Source organism: Pleuronectes platessa, chromosome 7 (genome assembly GCF_947347685.1).
Source record: "Pleuronectes platessa chromosome 7, fPlePla1.1, whole genome shotgun sequence".
Lineage (NCBI taxonomy): Eukaryota > Metazoa > Chordata > Actinopteri > Pleuronectiformes > Pleuronectidae > Pleuronectes > Pleuronectes platessa.
Window position 1 is genome coordinate 13,911,600 of NC_070632.1, and position 16,051 is coordinate 13,927,650.

Sequence of the window (16,051 nt, forward strand, 5' to 3'; positions counted from 1 at the left end):
CAAATACTTGACGTCACGGCAAGTCCAAATGGCACAAGGCACTCTAATGTGCATCCAATAAGAAACCAGCCGCAGATGCGTGACTTCATTTCATTAGAATATTAAGCCCGTCCTTTCTCACTATAACTGCCTGTCCAGGAGAAGAGCCGAGAGACTTTAATTAACCAGCATCAGGTTGTGATCAACACGGCGGAGGAATGACAGGCACTTTGACCAGAATCTGCGGAGCGGGACTCCTGTCTTCTTTCCTCCTCATCTCGTACTTTGCCATGGCATCTTCAATGACTCTTGATTTGACTGAGCTGAGAAATAAAGGTTTAAAGCTCAAGGTGAATCCCAGGGCCAACCTGTGGGCAACGGGTAAGAAAAAACAAACTATTTTCTATCATATTTGTTATTCCTGATGTGCACTTTTAATGGTTTTCATTGAGATTGTGTGTTTTGCTTACTTCAGGGCACTTCATGGGAAAGAAAAGTGTGGTGGATGGTTCTTTTATGGAGTCGGCTTTTGAAGATGTAAATGTTCCTGCTGAAGTCCGACCTGTTAGTCCTCTGCGCACAGTGGAAGACCTGCAGGCGCTGTTCATTCTGATGCTTGAAGCCGCTCAATGCCCTCTTGAGAACCTGGATCTGAAACGTTGGTTCATTTTTGTTATTTTTCTTTGTATTATTATAGCTGCTATTACTAAGTCATCAACTGTACTACTGTTTGTCTTTTTCATTATTTTAGGGTTGGAGGAGACCCTGCTTGAGGAGCATTAACCGGCATCAGTGCCACAATATGAAATCCTTCTTGATGAAGAAGAAGAAAACAAGTGCTGATATTCTTCTGTTTTTCTGTACTGCTTTATTCTTGGATCTATTTATTTGAACCTCTTATTAATGTGTCATCTGTTAATAAACTAATCATAAAATCCAGTTCAGTTGTCAGTTGATTGTTTTCCTCACCTTAAACATATTGCTTTTTGTTGTTTTATTGGAATTGCAAAGAATATAATATGAAAGGAAATATATGGATACGTTACAGATATTTTACCACACAATGATATGGAGGTAAATAGAATCATGAGGGTTATATTTGTTTTTGTAACATGTAGCTGGTTGTCCTCAAAACCATTTCATTGATCGTACCTGGGTGAAAGAGTCATCCTCCTAAATGTCCAGGTGATAAAGGGTACATGGTTGTTTCTATATTTCTAGTAAACACAGGAAATATTAGGATAATTCAATATTCTGGTACGGAACCCATTCTGGTTTGTACTCCAATCCAGAAGGTGGCGGTAATGCGCCCAAACTCTGTTCTGCCACCGTACAACCAGAAGAAAGTGTCACCCCATCCCCATGGCCAGTTTATTTTGAGGATACGCAGCAGCCATGCCTCTGGTCGTGATGTGCGGTTTCCCGTGTAGCGGCAAAACGCGACGGGCGGAGGAGCTGAAGGTTCATTTCGAACAAAGCTCAAAAGCCAAGGTTCACATTGTGGGAGACGGAGCTCTGGGTGTTGACAAAAACAGTGTTTACGCAGGCAAGTGATTCCAACCACGTCCAACTTCCTGTAGCCACCTGGCGTATGAATTAGTTCCTGTGAGTGTTGGAGGCATCTTTCACATCTTGGCCACCCACCAGAGCCTTCACAGCTTTAATTCAACTGGAGCATCGCAATCTAAACTGCTAATTTGAATTTAACCAATCAACTTGTGGAAGAACAACTGTGGGACCAGTTGGTTAACATGACTTGATGTTAAGGTGGACTCATCTCTGTAGAGATGTTAGGTCCGCCGATGGATGACTATAATACATCCTGAGAACATGGAGAGAGATGGAGCACATGGGTGTATTTATAAACTGTGCAGCGTTGAATTCATGTTATTTTGAAAGGGGTTTGCTTTGAAGCGTCTCCCTCATTGGTCGTTGAGGAAGGTTGCAGCTATTTGACCAATCACGGATCAGGATTATATTTCATTAAGATTATCATCAAAACAGTCAGACCTTTCAGTTCCAGTTGAAGCTGAACTGTTTCCCACATTATGTCACAGGCTAAATTAAAGGGTCTAAGGAGACTTAAGAGGGCTGATCTGAATCAGGATTTATTTTTGACTTACCCTGGATTTCTGCAGCAACTTAACCTTGTTGTATTTGTCCCAGATTCCCAAAAGGAGAAAAATGTCCGAGGCTCTCTGAAAGCCGAGGTAGAGAGGTGAGCTTCACACAGCGGATCCATCACTGCTGTTTTGCTGTCACTGCCACTTTTTTTAACATGTGATATTTTTGGTTGTTTAGAAAAGTCAACAAGGACGACATTGTGATTTTGGACTCATTAAATTACATTAAAGGTAAATGATAAGATTCATAGTTTGCTTTTTAATCACCGTGGTTTGTCTATGCTCTGAGATTTAACACTGAAATACTTCACAGGCTACCGCTATGAACTGTTCTGTCTCATCAAACACGCACAGACACCCCACTGCTTGGTGAGTGGCTAGATACATTACTGTCTGAATGAACTATAATTTAATATTTGAATGAAAAAAAACCTTTACATTAGTCACATAAGCCTTCATGCTCTCTCTTACTGAAGGTTTACTGTTTGACGTCAGATGAACAGAGCTCGTCGTGGAACAGCGGTCGAGAGGCTGCTGAGCAGTACACACAGGACATGTGAGTGAGAGGCCTCCGCACATACAGAGTGTGTGCATGTCCATCAGTGACGTAGGGGTAAAAATATAATTATGCTCTTTTATCTTTTCCTTTTTTTCTCCCTTCTAGCTTTGACGCGTTAGTTCTTCGATATGAAGCTCCAGACTCCAGAAACCGATGGGACAGTCCTCTCTTCTCCATCCTGAAGGACGACACGCTCCCGTTTGAAGCCATCTCCGACGCACTTTTCAAAAGAAAAGCACCCGCACCTAACCAGTCTACGCAGAGTGTAAGGGACAGGCATGCTTTTATTTCTTTAACACACGTGCAGATTCATTTCGTGTCATTCTACCTTTTTGACTGCCTGATGGTAATAAGTCCTTGTCTCTTCACAGCAACCGCTGTCGTCTTCAAACTTCTTGTACGAGTTGGACAAGATCACACAAGAAGTCTTAGTGGTATGTTTTATTCTGTTCTTTTCTGTTTGACCATGAATGAGTCTCTCCGGTTTCTCTCTAGTTGTGTATATTTTTTGCTGGTCCCAGTTTGTTTTGAGGAGTAGGGCCAGGCAGAAGAAAACAATGGAGGATTTTTTTTTTACTTTTGAATTTTGAGAATAAAGTTTAATTGTAGAACTACTGAAAGCTGTTTAAGTTGCCAGTGTTCTATCTTTTCAAGCTGGTGTGGCTTCTCTATCTGAACAGACTGTTTTCAGCAACATCTCTTCAAATTCCTACATCTCATTGTGTTGGCAATCGAACACAATCACGGAAATACGTTTTTTTTTGAAAGCTTGAATTTAAACTTGAAATTGGTTGAATCTAGACATTTTGACCTAATTCTCAATGTTCAAAACAGAAAAATCTCCTTATTTAGTGCAGCTTTATTCTTGATACTTTTACTTTTCTCTCACATTTCAAAATGGAAAAAATCTTCCTCCTCCTATATTGTTATTTTTTTCGTGCCCGACACTGATACTCTTCTGTCTGTGCAGTGCTTTATATCATATTTCCCGATCACCAAAGTGAGACTTGCAAGTTATGAATTGAAAAATAAAAAATTACTTTTCAGTGTAGACTTTTCCGTGCATACAAAGTTAATGCAGTAACTATAGGTTGTATCTTTTCAATATCCACCATCCAGCCCCTATGACTTAAAATAAAGTGGTGCTCCCTCTGCTTGTGCTGCTCGTCAAGGTGTGTGTTTGCGTCTCCTGTTGTGTGAACACCTTTGTCCCTGCAAGTGTTTATCAATTTATTGACATGCCTGTGATGTCATGTGGCTGCTAATGGTTTTCAGCCAATAAGAAATGACCTGCTCTGTCCGCTTGATGTTCCATTGAGTCCAGCAGGTAGTTGCCTGAAATAGTTTGTTCATTTTAGCAACCGAAATGCTTTCATTCAATAACTAGTATTTTAAACAACTTTCCTGTTAATAAGATGAATAAGAAGAGAAGTGTGGATCAGTGTGTACTATTGGACTCTCAACAGTCCAAAGCCCCTGGGAACTTGCATTTCTCAGTAGGAACATTATGTACTGTTTTTAATTTCATTAAAAAATTTCAGGCAATTTTCAACTCACAGAAGACAAGTGTTCCCGGGGATCTCATATCAGTTCCAGGAGCTACAGAAAAGATATCCTTTCTCACATGTACATATTGTTATTTAGAAACTTTTTCATTTAAGCTGCTTTTTTCAGTGGATATACGTGTTCATGTTTGCATCCCTGTGTGACGTCACACGTCCAGGTAGCGGTGATCTGTCAAGGCCAATGACTGGGATGACTCATTTTCATCATCTGCCTTTGTAAAGCAAGTCTTTCCCTCACCAGTGGGAGGCAAAGCACTCTATATCAAATGACATGTTAGGGGATGGTGGATGAATGCATGTCCATCAAAGAGCTCAGAAGAAAGCTACAGCAGCCAATCACTGTTAAAGGTCCTGGCTGTAATAAAATACTGTGGGATATATATATATATATATATATATATATACATATACATATATATTTGTGGTGGAGAGAAACCAAATTACACTGATGAGTTGATTTTTATTGGCACACTTTCTCAAAAGCAAACACTTAAATCTTTCCTTTGTGAAGGCTGTGGTTAAGATCAGAAACCACCTTAAAAGAGCATTCGACTCTGCACAGGTCTGCCTTTAATGACAAACTTTGAATTTTTAAGTAATGACGGAGACATTCAGCACATTGTGTTGTGTGGTTTATGTCTTCCTCCTGAAAGACTTGAGGTGTGATACTGTGACCTTCAGATACTGTGCTCAGTTCCTTATCTCTTCTTTATACTGTTGAGGAGGAGGATTTTCTGTCTTCATGTGAGAACAGCTTGTCCTTAACCCGATGACTAACATCGAGCTCACCAGGGGCATCAACATGGCAGAGCTGCGGAAACTACGGCGCCAGTTCATCAGCTACACCAAGACGCACCCGACAGAGAACACGGGGAAAATCTCCAACATGTTTGTGCAGTATCTAAATAAGAGCCTAAACTGAAGACTACTATCTCTGGCCTGTTTTTTGTTCCAAATAAATGTATGTAAATATTTATTGCCTGTTTGTGTGTTATTGGACATTTTAGATGAATCTACTCGCATCGGAGATACCAAAAGCAGTACAATTTAATGAGATAAATTAGTCATTACCAGAAAAAGTATTAAAGAAAGTACATTACTTGTACCTGTGTTATTTACAAATTAATTTATTGACACAACAGAGAAAAAAACATAAACATAAAGCCTCACAAAGACAAAATTTTACAAAATTATAGACAATGCAGATAGAAAAATAATGAAAATTGATTTAACAGAGAGACAATTACAAATAAACTGTTATTTTCAGTTGTTACCATGATCGCAAAGTTTTTTTCTTCAGAGGAACGCTGGTGCCGAAGATGATGTCCCAGTGACTGAAGAAAGGAGCGTAGTTGCTGCTCGGCCTCTGGTGGTGCATGTCATGAGCCGGAGCACCACCCAGCAAACCAAAAGGCACCAGGTGGTTGAGGGTCCACGGCAGGTCGTAGCCTATGTGGTCCTCCACTGACATCCAGATGCTGAAGAAGGTGACGCACCACGTGGTCAGCGGGTGACACTTTAAAGCAATAGGGTCCAGGTTGCTCCACAGTCCCACGGTCAAAAGCTCTGGGATGCTGAGCTGCTCGGTCGACCACGAGAAGGGCGCCACATATTCGTGGTGGATGGCGTGGATCCAGCGGTAAAGCTGTGAATTCTTGTGATGTATGAAGTGCCAAATGAAGTACTGCGTGTCAAAGACGAGAAGTGCAGCCAGTCCGTCGATGAAAACCTCGCACAGAGTAGGAGCCTCATGTGGCAGAATTGGTGCAGGCAATATGAACATGCAGATTATTACAGATGGAATAACAAAGAAGATGTGGTTATACAGCGCCTTGAGGAAGCTATTCACCATCATCCTCACTGTTGGCTGCCTGTCCGGTTGGATCTTGTACTTATACATGGAAGGCACCTTTTCTCCCAGGAGGTCCAGCACAGCGAAAGGTAAGCTGAAGAAGACATAACTGGAAAAAGCAAGTAGGACTGGGAAAAATGGAGATGATAAGAGAGGCAGGTGGTGTAAAAGCAAATAATCCCAGAAAGGCTGCAGAAGCCGGTCTGAGGGCCGGGAAGGCAGGAGCTCCAAAGGCAACTCACTGATGTTCAGCATCTTAGTGCAAGTATAACGAACACTGCTGCTGCTGCTGCTGCTGAAAGTCTCCTGATCACCACAAAGTTCTGCCTTTATACAGTAGAGGTCACAGAAGAGGCTTTGCTCCCAATCGGAGCAGATCAGCACTTTTTCCCACTCCTTGCGGCTCAATGTCCACATGCAGACCTTCCCAAGATTAACAAGTGTTCAAGCACAGGTATTAGACATTTCACTGTTGGGCAACAGCCCAGTGAAATGACCATGTGTTGGAGTCCACACAAAGGGTTGTGGGGTGCGTGAGGCGTGGGGGCCAGGCTGAAACCAGTTCGACTAAGTTCCACATTCCAATGGACCCTGAAGTGCTCCTCTGAGTGGGGGAGCAGACATCTCCAGCAGGTAAGGAGTCTCCCCCTGGTGGTGGAAAATGTCCTGGGGATCCCTTGGAACCCCGCTGAGTTCCAAGCCCCGCCCACTGAGATTTGACCTCTTTTTACCTGAAAGGGTCCCGCAACAGGAAGCTCAGCCGGCATTTCCTCTTAGCGTGTTACCGTCAGAGATATTGTGCGGAGATTTACATCTGTTAAAAGATAAATCTCACGTAGCTGGACTGCCCGCTTTGTCGGAAGTTTGTCCCTGACGATATTTTTAGAGCTTTTCTTTCTCTCTCCCTCTCTCTCTCTCTCTCTTCTCCTAAACCTACCCACACACACGTTCGTACACATTTCATGTATACATACACAGACCCTCTGATACTTAAACTAGCGTAGTCAAATCCCTGAGAGAACAGATCTTGTTCTAAGGTTCCCTTGTTTAAAACACGTGGTTCTAGCCAAGACCACGAGGAGATAAGGTCGTAATACGTGGCGTCACTGGGGTCGTAATACTCCATTTTGAAATTACGTGAACGTAATATCTTGAATTCGGCCAGACGACGTCACCACGTGACCTCGTCTCACACACACACACACACACACACACACACACACACACACACACACACACACACACACACACACACACACACACACACACACACACACACACACACACACACACACACACACACACACACACACCATTGAAATAAGATTAACTTTATTTCCCGTTTTAATAAATAAAAAAATAAAGTATCTGGATTCTGTGATTATTTGTGCATATGTATGTGAATACAGCTGGATTACTATAGCCTGTACTCGAACTTAAAACCCTTCATTGTTTATTATATAATCATTAATATTAAATATTAAGATTATTAATATAACTTATATCACTTGAGACTGATATTTAAAGATTGACTTGTTGGTCCCAGTAAACAGGGTGGTGCCCCGCGATGATAAGTAATAATTATAGATTGTATTATTCTTAATTGATAACTGTATCATTTCTAATTAATTATTTTACTATTCTTAAATAATAGCTTTATCATTTTTAATTATTTTTAATAAATACATATTTTTTTTAATAATCATATTTCATGATTATTAATAATTAGCCAACGTCAAATCTACTTCTACTATTGCACAACAACACATTGATAAGCTTGAGACTCATCCAGCACAGATGCATTGAAGGACAAAAGGCAGAAAGCCTTTTTGTAAATGTGAAATATTGACACACGTTAACAATTCTCAGTTTTTTAATCCAAGTAGCAGAATCAATTATTATTATAAGAATGATTATTTAGTTGAAGATACATTTCTAATGTAAATCTAGAATGTCACTCAGTAGAGTTCAGACCTCTGCCAAGATCCCACAGTCCCCTCACGAAACAACATTGAAATTCGCTAAGTCTGGATTTTTTTTCTTCCAAATGTGTCCATTTTTTTATTTTTTAAATCAAGATTCATGAATTATTCTCTAATAAACGAAAATGTTGAAAAACGCATATTTTGTAGTGTTAAAGAAAGTGAAAAACGAAATTCCCCAATCTGCACCGAGATTTAATGGGTTCCCTCATTCAGTCATGCTCGAAAACGGTGGAGTAGCTTCTACATAATCCTGGTGACTATCAAACACAGACGAAAACATTATCTCCTTAGCAGAAGTTATCGAACCACTTACAACCCCACAGTTAAGTTTTACAACTTGTGTTGTGTTTTTCTGAAATGGTTGGACACATGTCTACACTCTGCATTGTCAGTCCAGAGATAACCTGAAGCTAGGTGTACCTCTTTTTCTATTGTAACAGGATTAAACAAGGAAATAAGACACTTCTGATCTGTTAACACATTCTGCGATCACATCAAATGACCTCCATGCATTGACTCACTCTCTATCGCATTATATGCGATAACCTGTTAAACCTGAGTTTAATACTAAACCAAGATCTTTTCACTCAATCCACACCAAAGCTTCAGATTTTAAATGCAGATCTGAATATGCACACTTCTCCCTCTCACATTATGAATGATCATAACTAAATTATTTTTTAAGGCAACACATATTTCATAGAAACCATAATGTCATTTCACCGGACAAAACAACAACCCTCTTTTTCACCAGCTACTTCTTTTCACTGGCTGCCTTCCTGGAAATCGTTTTGTTGGTGTTGGCGTATTTGTGTCGATCATTTCTAGAGTGAAGAGAAAAAAAATCCTCTGATTAACTTTTATCAACAGGAACGTGTTAATGTCAATCTTTGTGTTCATGAGTTAAAAATTTCTATTACTCCTGGTATGTTTTCTTCAGTAAAGTTAATTAAAATTTGTCGTTCGATAGATGTACCTGTTCATTTTGACTTTGCTTCTGCAGCCCAGTCCTCCCTCCCAGTGGCTGGTGCGAGTGCCTCTGGTCATCATGCTCCCACAACTGATGCAAGGCTTTCCATTGCCGTATGGCTGCAACAGAAATGAGAATAATAAGAACGGAGTAAAACTAACAAATGCATACAAGCTTCCTGGTGGGACCAAAATTTGTATTTATGATTGAATAAATTAACTGAGCAAATCAAGATGGTTCTCAAACTCTTTTCCTCTACATTTCACCTTTCGTCAAATATTTTCACTCCATAAGCTAAACTTGTGCATATTTTTTCGACAATGTTACCTTATTAAAATAAAACAACCGATGATATGAAGCTGAATATTATAATATTAATCAACATCTACATTCTGTAGTAAAACTTAGAAAGCTGAGACTCTCAACTTAATGCCCTTTTCTAATGTTACGTTGAATGGGAGTAACCTCATATACTGATGCAAATCAGTATATACAACAGATGCCTAAAATGTAATGTCATGTTATGTCTGTGACTAACCTGTTCTTTGGCACAGTAGCCACAAATCATCCTGGTGGCGAGTTCCATTGGGTGGTCCTGGTCCTCACCGTGGCACACGTCACATGCGTAGGCCCGGCCACAGCAGGGAAACCTAAAAACAGGGAAACAAATCTTGCACCGACTTCTCCAGGAAACATCTCAGATATCAGAAACGAGAAGTTGAACAGGACGCAGAAAGGACGTTACCTTAGCCAGCGATGGCTCTGTTTGTAATGTTTGCATGCTCCTTTATCTGGTAGTGGCTTCCCCTTTTGCACGGCAGGATCTCTTATGGTCTTATAACTAACAGCACTTGAACCTGCACAAAGGGGAGGGGGGGGATTGGTACATTTGACAGTAAACACATTCACATCTGTATGAGTATAATGTTCATTTATAAAGGTTTCATGCATTCTGTAGCTTTTTAAACCAAACAATGTGAGGCAAAAATGCTATTCTTAGCTATAAAACATTTGCTGATAACAAATGCAGATTAGCTCTGACCTGATTTGTTGGTGCGGGGCTGAATATACTGGAATCTTACGCTCTCAGCCAGTATACTAAGTTTGCTGTGGCAGTGTTCACAGTTTAACTCTTTGGTTTGTCCATAGGAAAGATTCTGAGGAGAAATTAAAACAAAAACAAAGGGGCCGAACCCATCAATTCATATTCCAGTTGTTTTCTTGGTGTGATTTCACAATGTTAATTTACACACGTCTTGATTCAACGTGTTTCATTACCTGGACAGGGCACTCCTGGGAGCAGCTGAGGCAGCCCACGATGAGGTCACAGTCCTGAAGCACCAGGTCAGCAGTTGTGACGTTGTGGAGGTCCAGGTAGCCCAGGACGTCGCTGTAATGGTGCAGCATGCAGGGCCTGTATGCAGCGTTGATGCTTGTGCTGCACTTTTCACATTGAGCTGCGCAGGCTGTCCGGCCGTTGAGGATCAGGTCTGCGGTGACTTTACACCTGCAGATGTGACACACACAGAAAAGAGTCGGCTTTACAACTGAGGATTCTGCTTACTCTAAAAAAAGAACAGCTTTAATTTGATTTCTTTTTGTGCTTTTTTCTTTACCTATTACACTGAAGAGAAACCGTGATCTCTTGGGCAACTAAGGTGGCTGTGTTCTCTCCCAGCCTCAGTCCCAGCACCTTCACCTCGGTGCCTCTGCGGGGATCACTGATCTTAATGTTCTCAACCAGATGACTGACTTCCTCCTCCTGCTGCTGCTCTTTATCACAGCCTGAACGAGGCAGCTTTCCTCCGTCCACTGCACTCTCACCTTCTGTCATTTCTAGTCTTTCTTCACCACTAGTATCCCCATCTGCATCAGGAGCAGGAGTGGTGTCAGAGGCAGGCTCAGAGGAGGTGACCTTCTCAGATTTTTCACATACTGCTGCCTGGAGCTCCTGGTATGGTATAAACTGCAGTCCAGCCCTTTCTACATCAATTTCTTTTTTTAACTGCAAAAATTCAAAATGAAAACGTTCTAGTTGAAGCGTTTATTGAAATGACAGTAAATTCAAAGGGAAGACACAACATTTACAATCATCTGCTGTTCACAGAGGCTGTAGACTCACCTGCCTGGCTCCTTCGGTGAACAGTCTCTCCAAACTTCGATCTAGCCAGCGCAGAAAAGGCCGGAAGAGCAGCTCTACCTTTCCCCGAAGCAGATTGGTTGCATGCTTGGCCTGAAGCCACTCCAAAGAGGCTTCTTCTGCATGTCTGTGCAGACAGAAACATTTAAAAAAAAGACTGCAACCGTTATCTACAATCAACAACCATTGTAAATAAATAAATGAAGTGAAAAGCTTTTACCTTGCCATAACTTCTGGCAGATCCTTATCCAATGGTACATTCAAAGTGAAAACCTAAGGAGAAGACATCAAGGTTGTTAGAAACTGTTGTTTGTGTAAGTTACATGAAAACATTACAGAAAAACCTTAATGTCATTTACCTCCTGTGGATAATTGTCTGGGAAGCTCACCATGATGTCAATTTCTTTCAGATCAAAAGGCTGCAGGTCACAATGCAGAGTGCATAATATTTACAGGTTAAATACTTTATTCATTCTAATGACAGGATATATTTAAAAAAAAAAAGTGGGTCAGTGGTTTAAAAAAACAAAACATGAGAATATTGGAACAACAAATATAGTTTCCCAATAACTTAGTCAAATGAGCCAAAATTCTTAATCACCGCTTTACCCACTTTCCCTTCGAATAAGTGGACTTAATTCGGTACAGCTTGATCCAAATTCTTAGTTTTTCTGTGCTACTTAACATTGCATTTGTCTTTGTATTACATAAATAAGGTCAAGGAAGAGCAGAGATAGGAGGAAGAAGAAACTGTGTACCCAGTCTGGATCAGTGGCCTCCACAGTCATCCTGTAAAAAGTTACTTTGCCATCACTTCGTTCCTGAATAATCAGCTTGTCTTTGGGAAAACGCTTCTTCAGCTGCTTGATCTCTGTCTCTCGTAGTTGCTCGGCCACGTCCTCAGTCAGGTCACACAGCTTGACCTCCTGGAGGATGCCGGGACGGGGCACTGGTATCATCCTCGAAGCGGGTCTCATCTGATCTCCAGAAACAGGCAGGTCATCCACTGAGGGGAGCTGCGGTGGATGCCAGAAGCGACATCTGTCCTCCATGGTGCAGTGGCCGGAGAGAAAGTAGCGACAGGGGCGGCGGCGACCTGTGGCTGGGGGGCCAGCCCTGGACTTGTTAGGGTGAGGAGGCCTGTGCCCCACATTTCCACCAGGGTCCTGGTGGACATCTGGCTGGCTGGGTGTCCTGTCAGTTTTCTTCTCGTGAGCACCGGCGTCATCTCTCACATGCTGAAATTTACATCTGATGCCAAAACTACAGTGCCGGCCTTGAGAGAAGAAGCGGCAGAGCGGCTGGGTGCGTTGAACTGGTTCAGATTCAGGTGCATTTCCTTCCTCACAACTCTCCATTGTTACAAAGACCTGAATAAAGGAACACGGTAACACTGATTACTGAAATGCAATTACTTCTTCTCTTAACACACAAATACTAAGGAGCATTGTTGTGTGGAAATGGCAAGGACCTCCATAAAAAAGAAGTATCTGATGCCCCCCTTAAGTTAAATCTGAAGACCTGAGGTAAGGGGGCTAAGCCAAGTTAAACAATATTTGAAGTGGGCTGTGTACTGGGGCGTCCACATACCTTTGCCCATGTAGCCTGTTAGCATAACATAATCACAGTCAAACATTAGCTGCCTTACTTAGCTAGTTACACTTCACGTGTAATTGTCGATGGGGACGATCTTAGCACTGTAAGTGTTGAAAGAAATGACGTTACCTAAAAGACACGCAAGGGTCCAGGCAAAGGTTTATTCCGTGGGAAAATAAAACCATAAATTGAATGGCTTGACTTCAAGCTGTCAGCTGAATGTTTACGTGCTGCACGTAACGTAAACGTGCGTGGGAAGCGTAACGGTGTTGCGTCATTACGTATTTGTTTTTTCCACCCAAGGTAAGCGAAGACCCGCCTCTACCTTGTCTATGATAGGCTTCTGACCAGTTATTACGCATCTTGCCCAAATATGAGCCAATCAGAGCTAAAGGCGGGTCTTCACTTGCCTCGGGTGGAAAGTGTGAAAAGGAAAAAATACGTCAGCGCCCTCTACAGTCTGGAGGGTCACTTTTCACTTTTCACTTTGAACTCAGCAGCTGAGAAAACAGTTTCTTGTCTTATCCACAGACTGTAAATAAATAGTTACTTATCACACAATCTTTATTGGCAGGTGGAGTTTGCCACGTTGTGTTGGAGGAATTATGTAGATTTTAAAGACAAGTCAAACATGTTCAAAAGGTCCAAAGTTCCTCCCTGACCTGTGGAAACAATTACATAAGAAATGATACACAACAATTTTGTAATAATCTTACGATATTTTCTGTAATTTAACTTATGTCGGGCGTGGGATATGAATTTTTAGATGACTTTGGAACATTCTAAACCATTCTAACATGAGTTCTTTTGATTTGTAATGATGAGTTGCATGATTGATTGAACAGCTGAGAGTTAAAAAAAAAACTTTACTTTGAACCACCAATTCTACCTATATTTAATCAACTCATACTTTAAATTTGCTCTCAAACTTATATTTATGAGCTGTCCAAACTCAAACTGATCTACATTGCAGCCTGTCTACTTGTGCACAACATCATTATAATGCCCAGAAAAAAAGTTATATTTGAATTCCATAATGTTAACCGAACAAAGTCCATCTACTGTCTAAGGTCATGTGATGTGATCTACATATTTTCCTGCAAGATAGTGTCACATAAAAATAACCACCGGCTGGGTCCATCCATAGTTCATCAGTATAACTGCTCACTTGAGTAAACCCAACCTTTGCGTTTTTTTTATTACTCTTCAGTATGTATTAATGTTTATTATATTATTTTATATATTATAATATAGATATTATACGTTATATTAAACCTGACCTCTAATCGTAATCCCATGTCCTTTTATACAATGCAGTTTCTATTCCTTATTTTATATTATTATGTATATATCATTTATATCATTATATGTATGGCTTGTGTCCCTTCTTCTACCTCATTCATTGTTGGTCTTTATGTCTTTAAATGTCCATGTAATCTACACAATCATTTCAGTGGGTTTGTACTTGTGTAACTGGCAAATAAAGTCACTTGAGCCTGAACATGAACCAAAATACAGCTCTGATAGAAAGTTTGAGCAAAGTAGAATTTGTCATCCTAAACAATTTATCATGTGTTGAGGGGGTATGAATAATTTGTGTCACTCGGCCGTCACTTGACACCACACACTGAGCAAAGCACAACCAGACACTCATGGTATAAAGTCTCTACCATGGCTCAAACATCTACATGCCTCAGACAGTAAAGGATTCACCTTGTGATTTTTACTTCAGGGTGAATATGGATGTCAGTGCAGATCTTTGGATGAGATGCTTGGGAAACGACTCTTTGCTGCAGCCTGTGTGGGACAGTCTGAGGCTCAACTACAGACACTATTTGAGATCCCCCCTCTTCCCCATTGTTCTGACTGTGTCTTCCTACTTCATCTTGTGCCTTCTTTTCCTCGTTTGTGACATCATGGGGGACCGGTGGGCCTGGGTCCAGCAGTTCAAGATCCAGCCCAGCCGACGGCCGACCGCCTCCACATTGCTGCACTGTGCAGGCGTCACTTTGTACAACCATGTGTTCTTAGTGCTCCCGGCATCAGTGGCCCAGTGGGCATGGAGGCCACCCATTGACCTCCCGGACCAGAATCAGAATCAGAATCAGAAGTATTTTATTGCCAAGTAGGTTTACACCTACAAGGAATTTGTTCTGGTAATTGGTGCATACAATGAACATAGAAACATAAAAACGTAATAACATAAAAACGCAATAAATACAACATACATAGGAAAAGCAATAAAAAATAGAAAACCAGTATATATTTACCCACTGTTTACTTCTTATTTACTCACTTTTTTCCAATATTTATGCAAAGTAACATTTATTTTGACATAAACATTTCTGAATAAAAATATATAAAAGATAAAGGAAATAAAAAGTTAAGTAAAAAGTGATATGCAAATGCAAAAGAGTAAACAGTGTCCGATTGCAATATGCAATGTAATGCAGTATAATATAATATGATATGATATAATGTGTTAATTTAACACATCCTTGAGGTGTGGGGGCGGAATAAAAGTCAGAGTCGGGTGGGGGTCCCGGGCCTTGTTGATAAGGCCAACTGCAGCCGGGAAGAAGCTGGTCTTGTGGCGGGAGGTTTTGGTCCTGATGGCCCGCAGCCTCCTGCCCGAGGGAAGAACCTCAAAGAGTTTGTGACCCGGGTGGGAAGGATCAGCCACAATCTTGCCTGCACGCCTCAGGGTCCTCGAGGCAAACAGGTCCTTTAGAGATGGCAGATTGCAGCTGATCACCTTCTCAGCAGAACGGATGATACGCTGCAGCCTCCTTTCCTTTCCAGGCTCCGTTCCTGATGGAGTTGACAGCTGGAGTGATCGGCAACCTCCTGCTCTTTGACTTCCAGTACTTTATCTGGCATCTGCTCCACCACAGGATCCGCTGGCTGTACGTCACTTTCCACGCCATCCACCATAATTTCACTTCACCCTTTGCTCTCACCACTCAGTGTCTCGGCGGCTGGGAGCTGATCACGGTCGGCTTTTGGACAACCCTGAACCCTGTGATCCTGCGATGCCACCTTCTCACCACATGGGCCTTCATGGTGGTGCACGTCTACGTCTCTATAGAGGATCACTGTGGCTATGATTTCCCCTGGTCGACATCGCGTCTGATACCATTTGGCATCTACGGGGGGCCCAGCAAACATGACGTGCACCACCAGAAACCAAACACCAACTTTGCACCACACTTCTGCCACTGGGACAAAATATTTGGCACATATGCTGATGTCAGCTTCTCTTCATCTATAAAATAAAAGCCT

General features: G+C 41.5%; 5 protein-coding genes across 5 annotated transcripts; 3 read left to right on the forward strand and 2 right to left on the reverse strand.

The window, feature by feature from the left end:
• The first annotated feature begins 24 nt into the window (after positions 1-24).
• nmba (neuromedin Ba) lies at positions 25-918 on the forward strand. The gene is made up of 3 exons (XM_053426014.1): positions 25-360; positions 455-637; positions 731-918. The coding sequence occupies exons 1-3, from the start codon at positions 198-200 to the stop codon at positions 760-762; spliced, it is 378 nt and encodes a 125-aa protein (XP_053281989.1). The 5' UTR covers positions 25-197; the 3' UTR covers positions 763-918.
• A 391-nt stretch (positions 919-1,309) lies between these two features.
• Positions 1,310-5,202, forward strand: kti12 (KTI12 chromatin associated homolog). Its single transcript, XM_053426775.1, has 9 exons — positions 1,310-1,525; positions 2,146-2,197; positions 2,281-2,333; positions 2,416-2,471; positions 2,579-2,658; positions 2,767-2,926; positions 3,033-3,095; positions 4,203-4,271; positions 5,005-5,202. Exons 1-9 carry the CDS (start codon positions 1,375-1,377, stop codon positions 5,146-5,148), a joined length of 828 nt encoding a protein of 275 aa, XP_053282750.1. The 5' UTR covers positions 1,310-1,374; the 3' UTR covers positions 5,149-5,202.
• A 294-nt stretch (positions 5,203-5,496) lies between these two features.
• Positions 5,497-6,370, reverse strand: ch25hl1.1 (cholesterol 25-hydroxylase like 1, tandem duplicate 1). Its single transcript, XM_053427623.1, has one exon. It carries the CDS (start codon positions 6,331-6,333, stop codon positions 5,497-5,499), a length of 837 nt encoding a protein of 278 aa, XP_053283598.1. The 5' UTR covers positions 6,334-6,370.
• A 1,563-nt stretch (positions 6,371-7,933) lies between these two features.
• si:dkey-24l11.2 (uncharacterized protein LOC100034462 homolog) lies at positions 7,934-13,054 on the reverse strand. Its single transcript, XM_053426733.1, has 12 exons — positions 12,899-13,054; positions 11,932-12,543; positions 11,533-11,592; positions 11,394-11,446; positions 11,156-11,300; positions 10,650-11,038; positions 10,312-10,540; positions 10,076-10,190; positions 9,779-9,890; positions 9,572-9,683; positions 9,040-9,152; positions 7,934-8,887 (listed from the first exon to the last, which is right to left on the reverse strand). The coding sequence occupies exons 2-12, from the start codon at positions 12,529-12,531 to the stop codon at positions 8,818-8,820; spliced, it is 1,998 nt and encodes a 665-aa protein (XP_053282708.1). The 5' UTR covers positions 12,532-12,543; positions 12,899-13,054; the 3' UTR covers positions 7,934-8,817.
• A 1,454-nt stretch (positions 13,055-14,508) lies between these two features.
• ch25hl1.2 (cholesterol 25-hydroxylase like 1, tandem duplicate 2) lies at positions 14,509-16,045 on the forward strand. The gene is made up of 2 exons (XM_053426428.1): positions 14,509-14,855; positions 15,568-16,045. The coding sequence occupies exons 1-2, from the start codon at positions 14,509-14,511 to the stop codon at positions 16,043-16,045; spliced, it is 825 nt and encodes a 274-aa protein (XP_053282403.1).
• The last annotated feature ends 6 nt before the right edge of the window (positions 16,046-16,051 follow it).

Excerpts from the sequence above, each read along its gene's own strand:
- nmba (XM_053426014.1), top strand. The coding sequence starts at position 198 with ATGACAGGCACTTTGACCAGAATCTGCGGAGCGGGACTCCTGTCTTCT. Across the intron at positions 361-454 it reads GGCCAACCTGTGGGCAACGG|GGCACTTCATGGGAAAGAAA; the intron begins GTAAGAAAAAAC and ends TGCTTACTTCAG. Across the intron at positions 638-730 it reads TGAGAACCTGGATCTGAAAC|GGTTGGAGGAGACCCTGCTT; the intron begins GTTGGTTCATTT and ends TCATTATTTTAG.
- kti12 (XM_053426775.1), top strand. The coding sequence starts at position 1,375 with ATGCCTCTGGTCGTGATGTGCGGTTTCCCGTGTAGCGGCAAAACGCGA. Across the intron at positions 2,659-2,766 it reads GAGCAGTACACACAGGACAT|CTTTGACGCGTTAGTTCTTC; the intron begins GTGAGTGAGAGG and ends TCTCCCTTCTAG. Across the intron at positions 2,927-3,032 it reads CTAACCAGTCTACGCAGAGT|CAACCGCTGTCGTCTTCAAA; the intron begins GTAAGGGACAGG and ends GTCTCTTCACAG.
- ch25hl1.1 (XM_053427623.1), bottom strand. The coding sequence starts at position 6,333 with ATGCTGAACATCAGTGAGTTGCCTTTGGAGCTCCTGCCTTCCCGGCCC.
- si:dkey-24l11.2 (XM_053426733.1), bottom strand. The coding sequence starts at position 12,531 with ATGGAGAGTTGTGAGGAAGGAAATGCACCTGAATCTGAACCAGTTCAA. Across the intron at positions 11,593-11,931 it reads AGGCCACTGATCCAGACTGG|CCTTTTGATCTGAAAGAAAT; the intron begins GTACACAGTTTC and ends TGTGACCTGCAG. Across the intron at positions 9,891-10,075 it reads GCCCCGCACCAACAAATCAG|GTTCAAGTGCTGTTAGTTAT; the intron begins GTCAGAGCTAAT and ends CCCTTTGTGCAG.
- ch25hl1.2 (XM_053426428.1), top strand. The coding sequence starts at position 14,509 with ATGGATGTCAGTGCAGATCTTTGGATGAGATGCTTGGGAAACGACTCT. Across the intron at positions 14,856-15,567 it reads CCACCCATTGACCTCCCGGA|CCAGGCTCCGTTCCTGATGG; the intron begins CCAGAATCAGAA and ends CTCCTTTCCTTT.